The 19356-nt window shown below is 43.9% G+C and overlaps 1 protein-coding gene across 1 annotated transcript in view; it reads left to right on the top strand.

The window, feature by feature from the left end:
* Nucleotides 1–19356, top strand: part of DNAH1 (dynein axonemal heavy chain 1) — a 76717-nt gene that overhangs the window by 23050 nt on the left and 34311 nt on the right. Inside the window, exons 18-37 of the mRNA XM_026857191.1 lie at nt 463–618; nt 1633–1831; nt 3675–3928; nt 4834–5046; nt 6789–6953; nt 7645–7766; nt 8321–8426; nt 9534–9713; nt 10367–10507; nt 11135–11298; nt 11789–11902; nt 12521–12709; nt 13776–13881; nt 14956–15069; nt 15391–15540; nt 16032–16118; nt 16222–16408; nt 16524–16615; nt 17098–17252; nt 18921–19098. Of these exons, the coding sequence (XP_026712992.1) occupies nt 463–618; nt 1633–1831; nt 3675–3928; nt 4834–5046; nt 6789–6953; nt 7645–7766; nt 8321–8426; nt 9534–9713; nt 10367–10507; nt 11135–11298; nt 11789–11902; nt 12521–12709; nt 13776–13881; nt 14956–15069; nt 15391–15540; nt 16032–16118; nt 16222–16408; nt 16524–16615; nt 17098–17252; nt 18921–19098 (3072 nt within the window). The remainder of the gene's footprint in view (nt 1–462; nt 619–1632; nt 1832–3674; nt 3929–4833; nt 5047–6788; nt 6954–7644; nt 7767–8320; nt 8427–9533; nt 9714–10366; nt 10508–11134; nt 11299–11788; nt 11903–12520; nt 12710–13775; nt 13882–14955; nt 15070–15390; nt 15541–16031; nt 16119–16221; nt 16409–16523; nt 16616–17097; nt 17253–18920; nt 19099–19356) is intronic.

The following is a 19356-nucleotide window of genomic DNA, read 5'->3' as shown; positions in this document are numbered from 1 at the left end:
AACCAAACAAGCAAACAAAACCAAGCCACCAAAACAAAACAGAAGAGTTATTAGAGAAGCTCTGGACATGTGTTTTAAACAATTCTTGAAAACAAATTGAGTGACCTAGTAGCACTATCATTTTCACTTCACTGATTCTGTAACTAATGACAGTATAAATTCAGAAGCAAGAAATTTGGGCACAGACATTGCTTCTACTCCTTGCGGATTAACTATTGTCACAAAGACGAAAAGCAGCTGGTCATCATATTTGCACTTTCAACCACCTGACCAGTGGTTATTGCTTCTCCTCACCATTTTCAATGTGGTCTAAACAGAAGTGGAATTGCCTTGGGGGAAATGAAATTGGGAGCATAAAAATCTTGCCTTTGAATATAACAGAGAGCACACCAGGAAGCTGAGATCTCCAGAGGCAGCACTCAGCTTCAGAGCCACATGTCTTGCCTGCCTTTTCTATTCCAGCTGACTGTAGGTGGATTTTCCATCCAGGCGGATGTTAACCGAGCTCTTGAGTTGGCTAACAAAGCAAGGGAGGTCAGAAAACAGCTGAAGGAGCTTCAGAATTTGGCAATTATCTACAACAACAGGGAAAGAATCTTCGGGATGAAAGTTACTAATGTAAGTGTCAGGTCCTGTACCTACAGGACCCTAATTTTTGTTGGGCCTTCTAGGTAATAGGTAGAGCAAACAATGACACACAGTCCCTCAGGAAGGAATCTTTCATGCTCTTCTGGTTTGCCTGATGAACAGCCCTGTGGTCCTGGAGGGTGACTACACTGCTCCATCACTCACTCCACTGTGCTGCAGAAGACCTGGTCCTAGGTGAATGCGGAAGGCTGCTCGTGGCCTAATGTTGCCTCTTCTGTGAGAGACTTTGGGTGCCCACACTCAGATCTGAGTGATGTTAATGAGAAGGAATTGATTGGGGAACGTCTTGAAGCAGCAGTTAAGATGCATCAATTTCTGTAAGGCTGTTACTGCAGTTATATAGATGTGAGTGGGAGTGGTTGCACAGTGGTGTGCAGGCAGCTGGCTGGGCTTGGACCGTAGCATGTTCTCCTAAGGCAACAGTTTGTATAGCTGCAAACGCTCATTTTGCCTGTAGCTGTTCAGCTGCCAATGAATCATTGTCATTCACGTCCAGCCTTGTCTGGCTGCAGAGCAGAAGTGGAGCTCACGGGATCCTTTCCTACCTCTCCCTCTATGGTTACTTCTCCTTTACTGTAAGGAGCCAAGTTTTGATACAATGTGCAGTGTGTGCTTTCACTGATTGTGTGTGGACTACCCATCAAAATCTCCTCATTCTGCAGCAGAGCATTTGAAGACGCAAGTGGAAAGAGTGCTTTCCATGCCAGACACATGGTTTATGCCAGGCACATGGTTCAGGCACAGCTCCACTGGATACATTTTGGCCTGAACATGTAAAGCCCAGCTCTGCTAGTTGCTCTCCCTTGGAATCTATATTGTGGTCCCAGGAGAAAGTAGTTTAGTACATCCTCTTGAAGTACATATTTTCTCGTTGCTTGCTTGAGATTCAAAAACCATTTGGCCTTTTTTGGCCTTTTGACATGCAAGCTGTAGTCTAGAGGAGAATACACTTGTTGCTTATGCTTGCTTTTTCTTTTTCCAAAGTACAGTAAGCTATCCAGGATGGTTAAGGACTTCCAACCGTACTATGATCTCTGGACTACAGTGTCAGACTGGATGCAGTGGTATGACAGCTGGATGAATGATCCTCTCATGGAAATTGAGGCTGAGCAGCTAGAAAAGAATGTCAGTGACTCTTTTAAGATAATGCAGAGATGCGTGAAGCAGTTCAAGGATTCACCAGGTAGATACACAGTCAGAGGAACGGAAATTGGTACATATCAGCATTTTGATGTGAGGCATGTCACAGAGTGCTCTGAACAGGGATTATCAGGATGTCATGGATGTGTTGTGTGTATTAGAGCCAGCTGAGAAAATGCTAACAAAGTTATTTTCCACATTTTTTTTCTGGAACTATGATGATTCACATCTAGATGCTAGTTTGCTGCTTGAAGTACCACTTTGGCATGGAAACAATCAGGCTGCAGATGCCTTTTATACCTAATTCCCAAGACAGTACTGAAATAAAAGCCACCCTCTCATGTTGCAGTTAATATTTACTCATTTATATAAAGTAAAATAATCCAGACGAGTCATAGAGATTTATTGTGTAGCCCAGTGGCTAGACACGTGGGTTTAAGGCCTTACACAAGTCAGGCAGCACAGGAACTTGAATCTGGGTCTTCCAGGTGCTGTTTTCTCAGCTGATCTTTTCTCTACTGGCCACTGAATTTAATAGAAATCCAGAAGAGATCTTGATTTTGTTATGCATAAAATGAAATTGTAAAATCTGGAAATTATCTGTGGAATGTAAAACCATTTCCCTTCCTGCCTGAATGTGTATGAAGTTTAGATGATCACATCCAGCCCTTGCAATTTGCCTGAAGGCCTTTTAATCATGACTCCTAGTAAAGCTGGAATTAAGACTGCAGTTGTAGCTTAGCTTCCCATTCCATGATTCTCTGAGATGCATTGGTCATTCTTTAGAGCTAATTCTAAAATCTCCTGCCAGATGGCTTAGATTGAAATATATTTTGCAGTGGGAGATTTTTGATTCATCCTTTTTAACTTGAACTCACTCTTAAACAATGCCATGAATCAGCCCCAATGGAGGAGGTGATGAGTGGATGCGTGAGTAACTATGAGTCATTATGGTAAACAGAAATACTAAGAATACCTGCTCATATTCATTGCAATATTCCCTGGCACCTGGTAAAATATATGCTTCGTCCTTGAGTCTGCCTTGTCTTTGCATACCACCCAGCAGAGAGTGCAAGGTGGTCATATCCTTGCTGTGAGTGTGCAGTGTGACCACAAAAGGTGCAATAATAGATGGCACATGCTGTAGCCAGATTCTGGAAAGAAAGCGAGCCCCATGTTCTTTGCCTGTCCATTGCTTTACTTGCAATAGCACAAGCTGAAAAAGGGCAGGATGTGAACAGTGCAGAGGCATGGGCTTCCAGGATGCTCCTTGACTTTGTCCTTCCTATGAGGCAGAAGTACCTTTGGCTCTAGTGTGGCCATAGGCTGTCAGGGCCTCTCCTGCATGCTTTCCATTTCCATAGCTGGCTGTGATCCTAGCCTACTTCTAGCTCCTATGTATAGTGTCCATCTTCTATTTAGGAAGGCTGGAGCCTGGTGGGAGATAACCTGCAACCCAATCTTTTTAAGGAAGTGAAGGTCTTGGAACAATAACCAGAGCTTCTGAAATATCTATTGACAGATGGGGCTTCATCATGCTTGGGCCCATATTAAGGAGTTAAACTTGTTTGCTTCTCATCTTCTGGTGAGCTCTCGGCTAAGACACACTTCTGCTCAGCATGGATTTGCCTGTAACAGACTTTTGGCTAAGAGGCAGGTCTCCTTCTGGGAGCAGGCTTGAATCCTTCCTTAGCAGCCATGTAGAGAGAGGTGTTGTATCCCCATGACTTCAACCTGCATTTTCCACTGCTGTCTCCTGCTGCTTACCTACCCCATACCATGTGTCTACAAGGACATTAGGCTTTAGACAACTTCTAGGAAGTTCCTTAAGGCAACTTCCTCACACACTGTTGTTGCTGATGTTCTTCTGTTTTTCTCCCTGAAAGCCTGCCAGGGTGTGGCAATGGAGTTTCGAGACAAGACTGAGGAATTCAAACTATACATCCCCTTAATACAAGGGCTGCGCAATCCTGGTATGAGAAGCCGGCACTGGGAGATGCTGTCGGAAAATATTAACATCGATGTCAAGCTAGAACCCAGTCTGACAGTTGGTCGCTGCTTGGACATGAACCTGCTGGACCATATGGAGAGCATTACCAAAGTAGCTGAGATAGCTGGCAAGGAACACGCCATTGAGCATGTGAGGAGAGAGGGACTTGCTGTGTCTTTGGGTGTTTCTCAGATCCATTTCTGTTGAGCAGGCAGTGACTGCCTTGGGTGATATTCCTCTTGTCCCAAAGCATTAGACACATTCTGCAGCACAAGTAAAAATGCTGCTGCCCTTACAGAGGGGATCAGTGGCCGCACAATGGAGTTCACACATTAGAAGAAGCCATTTCGCCTCATGCAGAATTTCAGTTGTAGCATAACAGTGTTGCCTGGTGGTTATGCTGCTCCACTGGTTGAGTCTCACACTTCACTGTGGGATTAGTTAAGATAAAATGAATTGATTGTCTGCATTCTGCCATTGAGACATTAAGTCAGGGAGGTTAGCTGTGACTGGAAACAGAGGTGGCGAATACTTTAACACAGTAAACATTCAGGGAAGACGTGCTGGCTCTGGAGATTTGTAGGTTAGATAGTCTTTCAGCTTCAGTTCACCAATTTGGATGTGACCTAAGATGGTCTTGATTGAAAGTCATTACCCTCTGACAGCTTTCATTCTCTGAAATCTCAGGCAAGTTCCCAACAGATAGCTATCCTTTTCACAAAGCCATCGTTAACCATAATCATTAATAGGCACTTTGCTGACAGCCTCTGTGCATCTAGTAGAATAAATTGGCCTGGAGATGAAATTGCCCTTTTTTCCCCTCAAGGTGTTCCTTTCAGGACAGTGTTGAAGTGTTGAGTCCATGGACAATGCAGAGAAAAAGTGCTGTTGCTGAGTGTATCATGCTTTAAATACACAGCTGCATTTTCCAGTGGAATCCAAGAGCAAAAATCTATCACTGACTAGAGAGAGGGGCATTAAGAGAGTTGAGGAAGCTGGGATAACCATTGCACAGGTTGTATCTGAAAATTAAATTGCTTGTCCCTCTGTTTCAGGCACTCAACAAGATAGAGAGTGAATGGAACGCTGTTTTATTTACTGTTATGCCTTACAAAGACACAGATACCTTTATTCTGAAAAACACCGATGAAGCATCTCAGCTCCTAGATGATCACATTGTCATGATTCAGAGCATGTCCTTCTCACCATTCAAGAAACCTTTTGAGGAGAGAATGAACACGTGGGAAAATAAGCTGAAGATGACACAGGTATTGGTTTCTTACCCACACACACATGTGGTGAAGGCATGCAGCTGGGCTGTGCTGCCATGCTTGAACATGGACACTGTGCAGTTGCTGCTAGGGAACTGGGAGAACAACTGTCATCGGTCTTTAGGAAGGAAGAGGGCTTGTCAAAGCCCTCTGACTCTAGTAAAAGAGGGGATAAACTCAGAGCCTTATTCTGCAAACAAACAGCGGTGATGGCATTCCAGCTCTTTTGCTTCCTACTACAACACTTTTTGGTGGGGCCAGAACTCTCCCATTGCCGTGAGTAGTCCTGCTGGCATCTCTAATCATATTATACTAAGTGGACCTTACAGATTTTTACAGGCCTGTGAAATTCATGCTAATCATTCGCATCTCGGTGTAGGAAAGCATGTGGAAGACTTCCAGCACTTCTTCATCAAACCAGAGCCTGAATGCTCAGCACCCAGCAGGACTCAGCCAGCAGAACAGCATTTTGCTGCAAGAGAAAAAGTCCAATACAAGTATCTGTCTGAAGAACTCTGTGTAAATGCTGGTGTTTGATGCATGGCAGCACTGTTATCTGTTACTCATAACTACCTTATTCTGTTTATTGGTGCTTACCACCTGGGTGTGCTTGGTCCATGGGCTGCCAGAATGCTAGCCTTGTCTCATGAGGACACTGAAATGCCCTAAGGCAGTAGGTGACATGGGGAAATTCAGTTATCTACAGTCTAGTTTTAGCCGTGATGTTGCCCATGTTTTCAGCCTGCCTTTCCTACCCCTTCTTTTGGTTGCATTCATTCTTGTCACTAAAGGCCCGTGAATCCACTGCTGGTAAGTGACTTATCAGGGTTAGCTGATGGAATATGACAAACAATACAAAAGTAATACGTTGTCTGTATTACTAAAAAAACTAACCTCTTGCTAGGTCAAGTGGCTGCCTGTGCTCAGGGAATGGTAGATAGCTCTGTGGTGACTAAGGCAGTCTGAAAGGGAGTCAAACACTTCAGTTGCTTTGCAGTGTTGGGCAGATTTCTCCTGCCTTCCAATCTCCCATGCCTGAAAACAGAAGAAGAGGATGTTCTTGCAGTCTGATTCTCTTGTTCCCTCAAATGCCTGACAAACAGGATTTTCTGTCTGGTGTCTAACTTAAATGTTTAGCTTTTCATTCATTCTCTTAATACAGGGTGTTGTTTAAAGATCTTTTCATGGATTATTCTGTAGGCAAGGCTGTGGCTTGAGGTACATCAGGCAGGAGAGAGGATATGACAGAATTGCAGAGTCTGGCATATTTTGTCATTCTTCTACCCCAGAAAGGCACATTTCATAAAATAAAACCCCCATCTTACTGTGTGCTCACATTGTGCTATCTTCTGTAAAGTACATAGGCAGTAGCCACAGAAATTTGACCTAGCACCACAAAGACCCTTTGAGATTTAGTGTTGGCCTACACATAGTTCTAAACTACCCTCATTAAACTAATGGGTGTTGATTCTGATGCCTGCTGACCACAGTTAACAAAGGGGATTGCTAAAAAATTGTTAATTATTTGGGAAGGAAATTCCAGCTCCTGACACTGCAGGTAGATTTTAGAATTGTGGAAGTTCTAACTGCAACGTCACTTTTTTTTTTTTTTTTTTTTTTTTTTTTTTTTTTTTCTTTTTTTTTTTTTCTTTAAACCCATTCTGGTGCACAGTTTGAATGGTTTTGTTGAACAGGTTCATAATGTGGTGTCCTGACACGCTTTTCTTGCTTCCCACTAGGATGTCCTAGAAGAATGGCTGAACTGCCAGCGCTCTTGGCTCTACTTGGAGCCCATCTTTAGGTCAGAGGACATCAAAATACAGCTCCCATTGGAAAACCAGCGGTATCAGACCATGGATAGGGACTGGAGGAACATCATGAAGAATGCTAATGAAAACCCTGAGGTGTGCCTTGATGAAAGGCAGTGCAGGCAGCCAAACTCCTTGGAGCTGTGCTTACACAAGGACTGCCTTTGAGTCATTGTTTTTGTAATGGTGTGGGCATGAGCAGTACTGTATAAACCATGGAACCTTGCCCAGGGCAGTATGCTAGTTTTCTTCTCTTGGAACTTGGCCTTTTGTTCTGGTGTCCAAATGGACAGAGTCATTCCGTGTGATGCCTTGCACCAAGCTGTCCACCCCACAAGATGCCTTCTCCTCAGCCCACATACTCCCTATCTCCTATGACTCTTGCAACCAGCCCTGCTGTAATCATAACTCCTTTGATTCCTCCTCAAGACTGACTTTAAATTGTATAGAGCTGTTGTTTTCACCTGTTTCTGTGTTCTAGTAGCAGTGCTCTGCACTCTTCTGTTCTCCAGGCTTCGCTTCCCAGGACTCCATCACCACTTGTATTCCTTGTTACAAATGCTGGTATTTAGGGGAACCCAGAAATGTGCTTGTCACATCCGTAAGCGCTGTTTCCCCTCCTTGCCCACAAAGCTCACACTTCTCCAGCTCCCTGTGACAGTACTCCTGTGAATGAGTCATTTAAATCCTATCAGTAACATCACTGGGCAACCCAATTATCTCCACTGCCTTATCTGCCACATGCTCAGAATACTGATGCTTCCTCTGTTCTCCATTCTGTTTATAGGTGATTTCTTTGTGCCCTGATCCTATGCTACTGGAGAACCTGCAAAAATGTAACAAACTACTTGAACTTGTGCAGAAAGGGCTGAGTGAATATCTGGAGACAAAAAGAGGTGCTTTTCCCAGGTAACCCCAAATTTCAGTGGGCTGGATCACACTCCCTGGCTCAGAAAATATGAAAGGAGAGACTCACTCCAGTTCACTCTGCCAAGAAAGAGCAAAACAATCTAAGCTTAAGATATTGTCATGAGACTGCAAACATAAGCAGGGCTGTGCCTTTCAATGCTGCCATCTGATGGGGAGAAAACAGGCAGACACAAATGCTGTGAGTTAAGGGCAGTCAGGTAATATCATTGTATATCTGTGCCTCATGATTTGTCTAGAAAGGATGGGGTAAAATGAAAACGTCCATGTAACTTTATCCCTTATTCCTGAAGGAATACTTCTATTCTTTGATACTCATTTAAACCCACTTTGCATGGGAACAACTGACTTGTGCAGATGGAGAGGTCTGTCTCTGGCTGGATTGTAGCTGCTGCTCTCCTACACAAATACAAAGAGATTAGTGAGCAGTCAGAAACAGTGTCTCTAGCAATAGGTTTGTTCCTCATGTTGCTAGGACTCAGCCCTGATGCTACAGTAAAGAGAGCCTCCCCTGACGCCCCACTCTGTGTTTCTAGGTTCTACTTCCTTTCAGATGATGAGTTGCTGGAAATACTGTCTCAGACAAAAGACCCCACTGCTGTACAACCTCACCTCCACAAATGCTTTGAGAACATTGCACAGGTAGGCAAAGCAAGCACCGAGTGGCTTGGCCCACCTCTGGGGAGCTGGTGTCATGGGATCTTGGAGGCATGCTGAGATCTGGAGGAGGGTTCACATTCTGCTGTGTGGAAATATACTTCCTGAGAACTTGTAACTATGGTATGTAGGCATTGCAAGCTGCTGCCTGCCCTGGAGGGGATTCAAGCAACCTCACTTTAGGCATTTCAAAGCCAGACATCTGCCTATGAACTGGGCACCTTCAATTGCGTTTTAGACAATGAGGGGAAAATAGACATCTGCAAAGGGCAACTTACAGAAACTCACTTAGATAGCCATCTTAGGAGGAGAGGACGCTCCCTCTGGAGATGTCTCTCCATCCTACCATGGAGGCTAAGAGAAGTAGTTCAGACTTAGCTGTCCATGCACAGGCACTTGGTTAGGATGGAATTCCACTCTTGCTGACAGCCTCAGAAGGGACAAGGAGTGAACAAGCTTGAACTGAATTAAGTTTCTGCCTTCATCCCTCCTTAGGAACTAGGGTTAACCTGGCTATTTTTCCTCTGTATTATTCCTAATAGACTTCAGACTCCATGGTTAGTCACAGCTCACACCACCACAATACTCAGACACTGAAACCAATCTCCTAGTCATTAGCTTGGGAAAATAGAAAGGAAATTGAACTGGAAACCTGGTGCAAAGCCATTGGAATAAATAACGGGACTTTCAGTGATATGCTGGGGCATTAGAGAAGCTGTTAAAATTTTACTCTTAAAACCAGGCACTGTGACCTCAAGGGAAATGATTTGAATCTACAGAATTGAACAGGAATCAAGGGTTTGAATCCTAGACAAGAAATGAGGAATGTTCATCCTACCTATAATTTGACTTGTTTCACTCAAGTTAAACCCGTAATGTGAATCTCTTATTTTCATACAGTCATCCTCCATTTTTTGAAGAGGTCATTTTGCACATCTGTCGCACACTTTATTATCACTATTGACAACCAAGTTTGGCACCATATTTTTAATGAGCATACACTGCTGCAGCTTGACTGTCCCTCAGTGGCAGAAAGGCAGGGATAGAGAGGAAATACTCCATTCACATCTCCTGTTGCACTTCTTTCATTAGCTACGGTTCCAGGAGGACCTGCAGATCACACACATGTACTCTGCTGAAGGAGAAGAGGTGAAGCTGTTTGTTCCCATCTATCCCACTGACAGTGTGGAGGACTGGCTGCTAAAAGTTGAGAAATCCATGAAGGCCAGTGTACGAGACAACATAGAAAGATCAATTGGTGTTTATCCAGAGGTAAGAGTTTTATCACAGAATGGCACATCTCTGATGTCTTGGTTCCAGGCTTGCCATAAAGGTCACCAGTGATGGGGCTGCTGAATTTGTGATATTCTGCTAGTTTTAAAATAGAGCCTTTAATCCAACCGTGTGTGGGTCAGGTGCAAAATGCACAGTTGAGCAAGCAACTAATGGTCCAGAAGAATGCAAACCCTGCACACTCACTTATCAGCCACAGAACACTTCCCAGTGTCATAGAACAAACCTGTATGAATCCATTTTTATTCCTGTCTCCAGACAACTTCCTCTTTATAAGGATCTACCCTCTTTGTCTTCTTCAGCTCTCATGTCTCACACATGGTGCTAGGGACTGCATCAGGGGCTGCATCTTGGCTCTGGTTTCTGTGTAAAAGCTATGCTGGTAGAAAATCTAAACTTTGATTTGTTTAGGTCTAGGGAGGGAGAAAGACTGAAGAAACAAAAGGCCTCAGGTATTTCTATTGCTGTTTTCTACTCAGTCTGAAAATTTGAAACTAGAAAAATTAGAACAGGCTAGAGGAGGGGAAACATTCTTTTTTTGTCTCAGATTCATCTCAGAGCAGGGAAAAGTAGACATTTTTTAAAAATCATTGTCTTGCCACCTTTTTGTTTGTTTGGTTTTATTCTTAAAGACTCCACATACTACATGGGTCTTGCAGTGGCCTGGCCAAGTCATCATTGCTGGCTACCAGATTTTCTGGACACAGGAAGTGGCTGAAGCTCTGGAAGCTGGAGATTTGTCCAGCAGGCTTTTCCCACAGCTGAGTACTCAGGTATGAAAATGAATGTAAGGGTGAGGTTTTCCCAGATGGAGACATTTCAATTATCAGACCTTAGATAACTTATAAATACAGCCAGGACAATACTGTAGGAGAAACAGAGACACAGTCCTGCAAGCAGAGCTCAAAACCAGGTAAAAAACCAGTTTCTTAGCACCTTAATCATTAGGATATTTGTCATCATAAACCTCAAATAGTGTACAGGACTGATAGTACGATCATGACCTGAAGACAGAAAGAAGGTGAAAGATAACTTCTCCAGGATAACCCAAGAAGTCAAAGGTGAAGGGGAACTGAAGTGATGATGGTAGAAATCAAAGTGAACTGCATCCTTCGTATCTGTAATCACACTTAATACTTGGGAGATATTAGCACTGGGCCTCATGATGGTTCTAACTCTTTTCACCTGAACATGGTAATGCTCTAGGCAAAAGTCAGGTCTGAGCCAGCCCTGAGCAGCATTTGCTTTCTGAGTAGTCATTTGTATCTCTGACAAGAGAAGAGGCTGGACACAGCCTGTTATCTGGACTTAGCATGCCATAAGTTTGATTGCATTGTTTTAGTACAGCCTGGGTCTCTGGGATATGGATTGCTTCAGAATACTTTCTTTTCCTTACCCAGCTGGGCAATTTGGTTGACTTGGTCCGTGGAAAATTGTCCAAGATGCAGCGAGCAGTGCTGTCAGCTCTTATTGTGATTGAGGTCCATGCCAAGGATGTTGCAGCAAAGCTGATTGAGGAGAATGTGACAAGCATGAATGATTTTGAGTGGATCTCCCAGCTCAGGTAGAGAGCATAGCTGTTGAATCTCACCTGGCCTCCCTGGCCAGTCTTCATTCTCCTTCCCATCAGCCATGGCAAATAGAAACAAGAGTTAGTGTAGTCTGTAATCAGTATTTCTGAGTCACCTCTAACATCCCTATGAGGAGTGGGATTGAAGTCTTCTAAGGATGCCAGTTCTGAGGCATCTGAGACAGAATGAGTTTTGATGGCGTCCACTTTGGCAATATAGACTAGTCCTTACCATGGTGTTTCACAGCCTCACTGTGAAAGGGCATGCTTCTGCCCAAGGAGTGCGACGCTTGATATAACACCTAGTTTCAGGTCCCATGAGAACTCCTGTCCACCCTGTTGTGTTATTTATCCTTTCTTCTCTTGAGAGGGAAATCCCTTGACATGCAGGTCTCTAAACCTACAGGCTGTAGTCTTGTGAGCTGCTGCATTGTCTGTGCCAGCCAGTGTTTATCTTTCTGATGTCATGTTCACTCATCATTAGATACTACTGGACAAGGGGAAACTTGTACATCAGGGCAGTCAATGCTGAATTTATCTATGGCTATGAGTATCTGGGGAACACTGGCCGTCTGGTTATCACACCCCTCACTGACAGGTAAGGAGACTGTTTTTCTGGGTAATAATTGTTTCTTTTTATTTTTTCTGGATGAACAAACCTCATTGAGGATTAAACCAAGGATCTGACCATGCTAGTCTTACTGCTTAATGTATGTAAATGGAAACCATTTGTACAGTAAAGTTGTAAAGTAACCTGAGATGAGGGCATAAGAGCACCTTGGCATTGGCTCTACCGTATTCCTAGGGATCAGTTCTCAGACTGATTGCTTTCACTCTCCTAATTCTTAATGTAGTGCTCTGACTCATATGAAATGCCCACCTGATAGCGAAGGAGCTCTTGTACAAACCAGTAGATAGGGGCATCCAGTAGTCTAGAATATGCAGCAGCAATAATAGTTTTACCCTTTTGTAACTGTCCTTTTTCTGGAGAGTGAATTTGTAGCCAGTGGCAGAAGGATTTATCCATGCAGGCCCCTATGAATACTAATCAAGGCCACATAGCTAACTCCTTTGCAGAATGATGCATATTTAAGCAGTTCTGCAGAATAATAAAGGATGGATTCCTACTTGTCTCCAGCTGGATAGATCATATGTCTCCCTTACTGCAATCAGTAGTAGAAATGCTTTTCATCATCTGGTCTCTTCTTTGTTGTAGGTGTTATCTGACACTTACAGGAGCTCTGCACCTGAAATTTGGAGGAGCACCTGCAGGACCAGCAGGAACAGGCAAAACAGAAACAACAAAAGACCTAGGCAAAGCACTAGCAATCCAAACTGTAGTGTTCAACTGCTCTGACCAGCTTGACTTTATGGCAATGGGAAAGTTTTTCAAGGGACTAGCCAGGTACAAAGAAATGCAGCATGTCGTTATCAAAAAGTAGGTAGAATACAGGGGTTTCTGGCCACTGGGAACTGGTGGGTATTTTTCATATCAGCCCAGAAGAACAATCAAAATCCTAGTAAGGGGGTTACTGTGTTCCAGAATGAGCAGTTACAAAATTCCTGCCAGAAGAAGGGAGAGTTGCGCCAATTTTTTTTTTTTTAAAAAAAAAAAAAAGAGATCCTATTCATTTAAGGCAACTTTAAAATGTTTTGCACCAAGCCACTATGCACTAATCCACCTGTGCAAATGTTTGCAGCTCTGGCCTTTGTTTTAATATCATACACATTGGACTGAGATTCAGCCCACAAGCTGCTTAATCTTAAGAAGGAGAGAATCTGCTGAGTGCATCCAAAATTGAGCAGCCAAGAGAGACCTCTCTAAGCCCTGAGGGATCCTCTCAGAGAAGCTTCTCTCTTCTCTACATTTCAAACAAAGCTTTTCCAATTAGTCTGTTGCACACTGGTGAATCTGAATTAGTTACTCCAACAAAAGCTGATACTCTTTTCTCAGATGTTTTCTTTGTAAGTAATTTAGCTTCTTTCTTAAACCATGCCTTGTGGGAAGATCACCTTCCTCATATACATGCTTCCAGCTTTATACATAGTCTTCCAAGCTCTGAAAAATGGACTTAAGAGATACCTGAATTATATCTGCTACACCTGTAGCTCAGGTACAAAACAGGAATTCAACATGTTACCTCTTCCAAGACCAAATCTGTAACATGCAGAATTAGACCCAGGCTGTAGGATCAGATGTTGCCATGGCCATGCAGGGACCATGGACCTTCTTACTCATCACATGGCCTAGGATGCATCGTTGTGGTGAGGGGCTACAGCCCCTTCTGCTGTCCCAGTACACTGTGGCTGTGTCACTACCTGCTGTGGGATGTTAGAGGCCTTATAGGTTCATTTCTTGTCTCTGTGCTGCTTCCCCACTATGTGAATTTCTAGATCTAGCTGAATGTTTGACTGCAAGTTTGCTCCTGTGTGATGTTCCTGACTCCCCTCGTTTTTGCTTCTTTGCCCAGCTCTGGTGCATGGGCTTGCTTTGATGAGTTCAACCGCATTGATATCGAGGTGCTATCTGTGGTGGCCCAGCAGATCACAATCATTCAGAAAGCACAGCAGCAGAGGGTACGTAATGAATATGTGGATGCAAAGGTAGACAAAAAAAAACTCCACTTGAACTGGTCTAGGCAAGTCCTTGTCTTTGCATGCATCTTCACTGCTCAGGGACAACTCAGACAGACATACTTGGGATGGAGAGGTGTGAGTAATGCCCTAGCTGTGGCACATCGTATCTTGCTGTTACACAGTCAGCATCCTGGGTGAGTTTTGTAACCTCACCCTAGTCTGTGCTGCCACAGTTGCCCTTACTCTCACAGGCTGAAGTACATCTCAGCTTGAGCTGCAGTGCCAGCAAACTGGTGTGGGTTACAGATCCACTGAGCTGATACAGATCCACTCCAATACAGATCCACTGAGATGATACAAATTGGAGCTGTGTTAAAAGCAGGCAGCCAGTGTTCTGCCAGGAGTTGCTCAGCACCATGTTTGTCTAAATGTGTTAGTGGATTCACAAAACGCAATATGCACAGAAAAAAATGCGTACTCATGCACACACAGCATGGCAGCATCAAGTGAACTGTTGGTTACATGGAGACTCAGCTGTCAGCCAGTCTAGCAGGCGGCTTCTGCTTTGTTCTCTGGAGACTCAGAGTGCTTAAGACCTGAATCTCCTTGACTTTGGCTTGGAGTTAGAAACTTGCTCTCTGTGAATTCTTCTGCATTACTTTATCCCCCATCTGAAATTATTACCTACACAGCTTTAAAAAGGATTTAGGTTTCTCTTTGCCCTCTCTGCCACGAATTAATTCAGGTCCAAACTCTACTGCAGAATAAATGGAAAGATGTTTGTTTACAGCTGGAGGGATAGAAGTCTGTTCAAGAGCCAAAAAAAAAAAAAATTTTGTTATCACTAAATCTTCCATGAGCCTAGTTTCTTAAACGGTGAAAAATATTGCTGATAATACTGGATTCCTGAAGTGGGACCAGATTGAGTCACTATAGTTGTGAGCAGCTGTGTGTGTGTGCTTGATAATTTAACTACTGAAAGCCATTATTTTCCTCTTGGAAGATTCTGTTACGTTATTTAATTTGCAGGTCAGGCTCTGTTCTTTGAGGATGATCATATTTTTAATTTTCTAGGTAGATCACTTCATATTTGAAGGCACAGAAATCCCACTGGTCCCATCCTGTGCAATCTTCATCACAATGAACCCAGGGTATGCTGGGCGTACTGAACTGCCTGATAACCTGAAGGTAAGGAGGGCAGACTGCACAGACAGAAAGAAGAGGGGCATACAGGTGCTGGATGCTACCCAGACCACCAGTGTGTCCATGACAGTGATTAGGATGTGATGCTTTTGGAGCATTTCTAGGATAATTTTGAGATTTGAATCACATCTGTAAGCAAATGGTGTTCCTCAGATGCAGTCTATAAGGATGCTACCCTGACAGGTGCCAGACACACTCATGCTGTGTCCTCTAAACAGTCTGGAATGGATACTCAGCCTTTTTGATTTGCTGGAAAAAGCAAGAAACAACACTGTTTTGATCTTGTGTTGGAACTGTATGTTTCAGGCTCTCTTTCGTCCTGTGGCTATGATGGTCCCAGATTACTCCATGATTGCTGAGATCTCGCTCTACTCCTTTGGGTTTAATGAAGCCAAGGTCCTTGCAAAGAAGATCACCACAACATTCAAACTATTGTCAGAGCAGCTCAGCACCCAGGTAGATGCCTTAATATCCATGAGTGTTTTTTAAATGTGAGGCTTTTTCAGCCTAGGCACAAAGTACCTGGATGGTTCTCTTGGTGCCTTGTGACAGCATATCACAGAATGGTCACAATACCCATTCTTCATCTACCTCCTTCCTTTCTAGTTCTCATTTCTCCTCCTGTGGCTGGACTTGCATTCAGGTCCTAGTTAGGATTACAGTGGCAGGACAGCTGAGCCAAGCAGCCCTGCCTACTTCTCCATCCAGCTGGGATTTTTTGCCAGCCAGTTATTCTCATCTTCCTCACCCATAGTCAGTACAGCTGTGGACTAGTTAGTTGTTTGAAGGATCCTGAGAGCAGACTTGGATGAAGTAGCTGTTGTTCTGAAGGCATAACTCTGATTTTTCTTTTCTTACCTGAAACTGAGTGCATGAAAAGGTTCGGGTTTTTTTTAGCTGATGCTCCTGTATCTGATGACATCATTGTTTCCTCTGTGCCTTTCCAGGACCATTATGACTTTGGGATGAGAGCTGTGAAGACTGTCATCTCAACAGCTGGCAACCTCAAAAGAGAGAATCCTACTATGAATGAGGTAAATGTGCTTTTGCTTCATACTGTTGTAGACTTCTGTGGCCTTTTCTGCAACCAGATAAGAGTCAGGATCTCTGAAGTTCTGAGTTCTTAAATCTTTGCAGGAGTTGATCTGCCTGCAGGCTATCAGGGATGCCAATGTGCCCAAATTCCTGCAGGACGACCTCACACTCTTCAATGGTATTGTCTCAGATTTATTTCCCAAGATCAGAGAAAAGTCTATTGATTATGGCATCCTGGAAGAAGCCATTCGCAAATCCTGCATCAAAAAGGATCTGAAGGATGTTGATGGTGAGGGGAAAGGCTCTCCACAAGCTCCCTCTGGGCTTGGGCTTTTAGTCCATTGTCCTGCCCTAGGAAAGAGACAGCAGGTCCCAGACCCACTCTGCATCTTCTTCCTCTACAGATTTTGTGACTAAGTGCATCCAGCTCTATGAAACCACTGTTGTTCGTCATGGCCTTATGCTGGTGGGGCCAACAGGTTCTGGGAAGACAAAGGTATGGTTGAGACACTGTGCTGGCCCCATCAAACCATTGCCTACCTAGTAATGCAGAGGGTTAAGCTTCACAGAAGACACACACTCCCAACATTTCCAGCTTCTCTCAGATAGAAGTCAGGGCACCAAGATGCTGTCTTTTAGTATTGATTTATAGCCATGGGGAAGTTTATTACTAGCTCACTCTTTTGAGTTGGGAGATTAGATCATGGTTTATTAGCTCTGCTGCACATTTCTAGGGCTGAGACATACTTTGACATCTCAAGATGCTTCAGGCCTCTTGCATGGGAGATCTAACTTCCTCCCCCCTTGAATCTAGAATGCTTTATTTCTGTGAATACAGCCAGGCATCTCTTTACTATGATACTATCCTTTACTATGTCTCCTTTCTCACTGCCTTTTGAATGCAATTGCTGTGAGAGCAAGTGGTTTTGTCATTGTGAAGCTGTGGCAGTTAACTCTCTTGCTCTCCTGCTTTTGCAGAGTTATGAAGTCCTGGCAGCTGCAGTGACATCGCTGAAAGGTCAACCTGCAGCCAGTGGTGGGAATTATGAAGCAGTCAGCTACTTTGTACTGAATCCCAAATCCATCACAATGGGCCAGCTTTATGGAGAGTTCAACTTGCTAACGCATGAGTGGTAAAGTACAAAACCTGCTTTCCTTCCTTCCAGACGGGAAACGCTTTCTTCTGGTCTTGAGCGTCTTCTCTTCAAGGCTGAGAACTGTTTAGGGTAGTGGCATAAAACCAGAAGTGATCAAGTCCTTATCCTCACCAAGCTACAATAGCCAGTCACGGCAATTTAAGCTGACATCTTCTATTGTGTGCTTGGCCCGGCTGCCAGCACATGCCCAGACAGTTACTGCAGCTCAGCTCGCAGCATGAACTGCGTAACAAGGAGTAATTCAATTGCTTTGGAGCACATGCCCCTGCTCTAAGATACAGCAGCTTAAAAACACTTGCTTTGCTTCTGAAGAAAAGTGACCTCTGTACTGTGCACTCAAATTGTTCTGTATAAATACACTGGTGGCCTTGAATGATGAGGAATGACTTTCAGGCATAAAGAGGCATTTCATTCCCGTTACCAGGGCTCCTGTTTGCTTAAATGGTTTGGAAGCAAGAACCAATAGCCCATTTGCCCTCTTGACAGTCAGGTCCTACTGCTTATGTTTCCATATGTGACCTGAGGTTGACTTTGCAGCTCACTTTAACCAGAAGCTAAGGTGTGAGGAGCAGTGTGAATCTCCCTTTGGCCCTGTCACCTGCCACTTGCTTAGGGGCAAAGCTAAGACTGTGTTCTGTAAAACAAGGGAAACAAGCAAAATAAATATGAAACTAAGTGCCTCTAGAAAAAGTGCAAGCAAGTAAACATTACTGATGCTGAGACCCAGAGCTTCCCAACCTGGGCTCTGGTGCATCTTTACTGAAGGACATTTTATAGGATATTCCAGTTAAGCTTGACAGTTTATTTATGATGTGACTCTACACAAGGGCAGCACACAGGCACGTCAACATGACAAAAAGAAAAATACAGCAGCCATGTAAAATGTATTTACAGACAAATCCATCTGTTTTAATCAGTTGAGCTTTAGAACAGACTGTTTTCGCTTGATCTCAGTAACAATACCCTGGAATTCACTAGCACTATAAAAATAACAAACAATTATTTAATAACAGGAGTAGAGTCCAGGGCCTGAACAGAAATTGCACTCCAGGTTTCCACGTACAGATTAAGTTCTTGTTGTCAACAGCCAGCATTCCCTGTGGGTCTGCTCTCCCATTTAGCAGCTCTGGCACCACTGGGGTTCACAGGCAGCTGAGGATGGGGAAATTTAGTTATAAAGAGGGTAGAGACATGCTCTTTCATCTGGATTCATCCTCGTAACCTATGGTTACCCAGCTGAAGCATCTGAATTACCAGAGTAGCTGTCCCGAGTCTCCCTTCACACATGGCAGAGATAAAGAGGCACCTCCAGAGAGCAGGTAACCCCCCTATGACCTGAACTGGATGCTAGCAAGGCCTCTCTGCTTTTCACTGAGGGTAGAGATATTAAAGGGAAGCTTGGCATTTTATAGTTAGATGACATAAAATCCAGATTCTAATGCCCAAAGAAATTGTGTCACTCAGGCTGAGATGTATGTCTCAGTAAAAGAAAGAATGAGATGTACTTTTATGCAGCTCATCAGCGAGACACAGGTATCCTTGGGCACATGAACCGGGGTAAGATTCTGGCTCTGTTGCCTTATATGGTGGAAGCTTTCAGCAAAACCAGAATGGACCAAGCCCTGCCTTCCTCCCACCTTTCAGGACAGATGGGATCCTTTCCTCACTCATCCGGCAGGGAGCTGCAGCCACTGACACCAGCAAGAAGTGGTACATGTTTGATGGGCCAGTTGATGCTTTGTGGATTGAGAACATGAACACAGTGCTAGATGACAATAAGAAGCTGTGTCTCAGTTCAGGGGAAATCATCAAGCTGACAGAGGTAACTCATCCCTCTGACTTTTGCTGCCTGTTGTCTGTTTTTCCTTCCTCCCTCTAGGAACTGACTTGCCTTGTACTTTCCACTTGATGTCTGTGATGGACTTGTATGGACATTGGTGTTTCAGTAGCAGCCCTGTGTTGGCCAGACCTCTGCTGTGCTACACAAATACAGCAAAAAGAGGGCTCCTCCAACAAAGGGAAAGATTTCAGCTTCACCAAGTTGTGCTGAAAGATATATCAGAAGTGATCAAGTCCTTAT

Source organism: Athene cunicularia (genome assembly GCF_003259725.1).
Source record: "Athene cunicularia isolate RWA chromosome 12 unlocalized genomic scaffold, athCun1 chr12_part1, whole genome shotgun sequence".
Taxonomy (NCBI): domain Eukaryota; kingdom Metazoa; phylum Chordata; class Aves; order Strigiformes; family Strigidae; genus Athene; species Athene cunicularia.
Note: the sequence above shows the minus strand (reverse complement) of the source record. Positions and strands in the feature narration are given on the sequence as shown.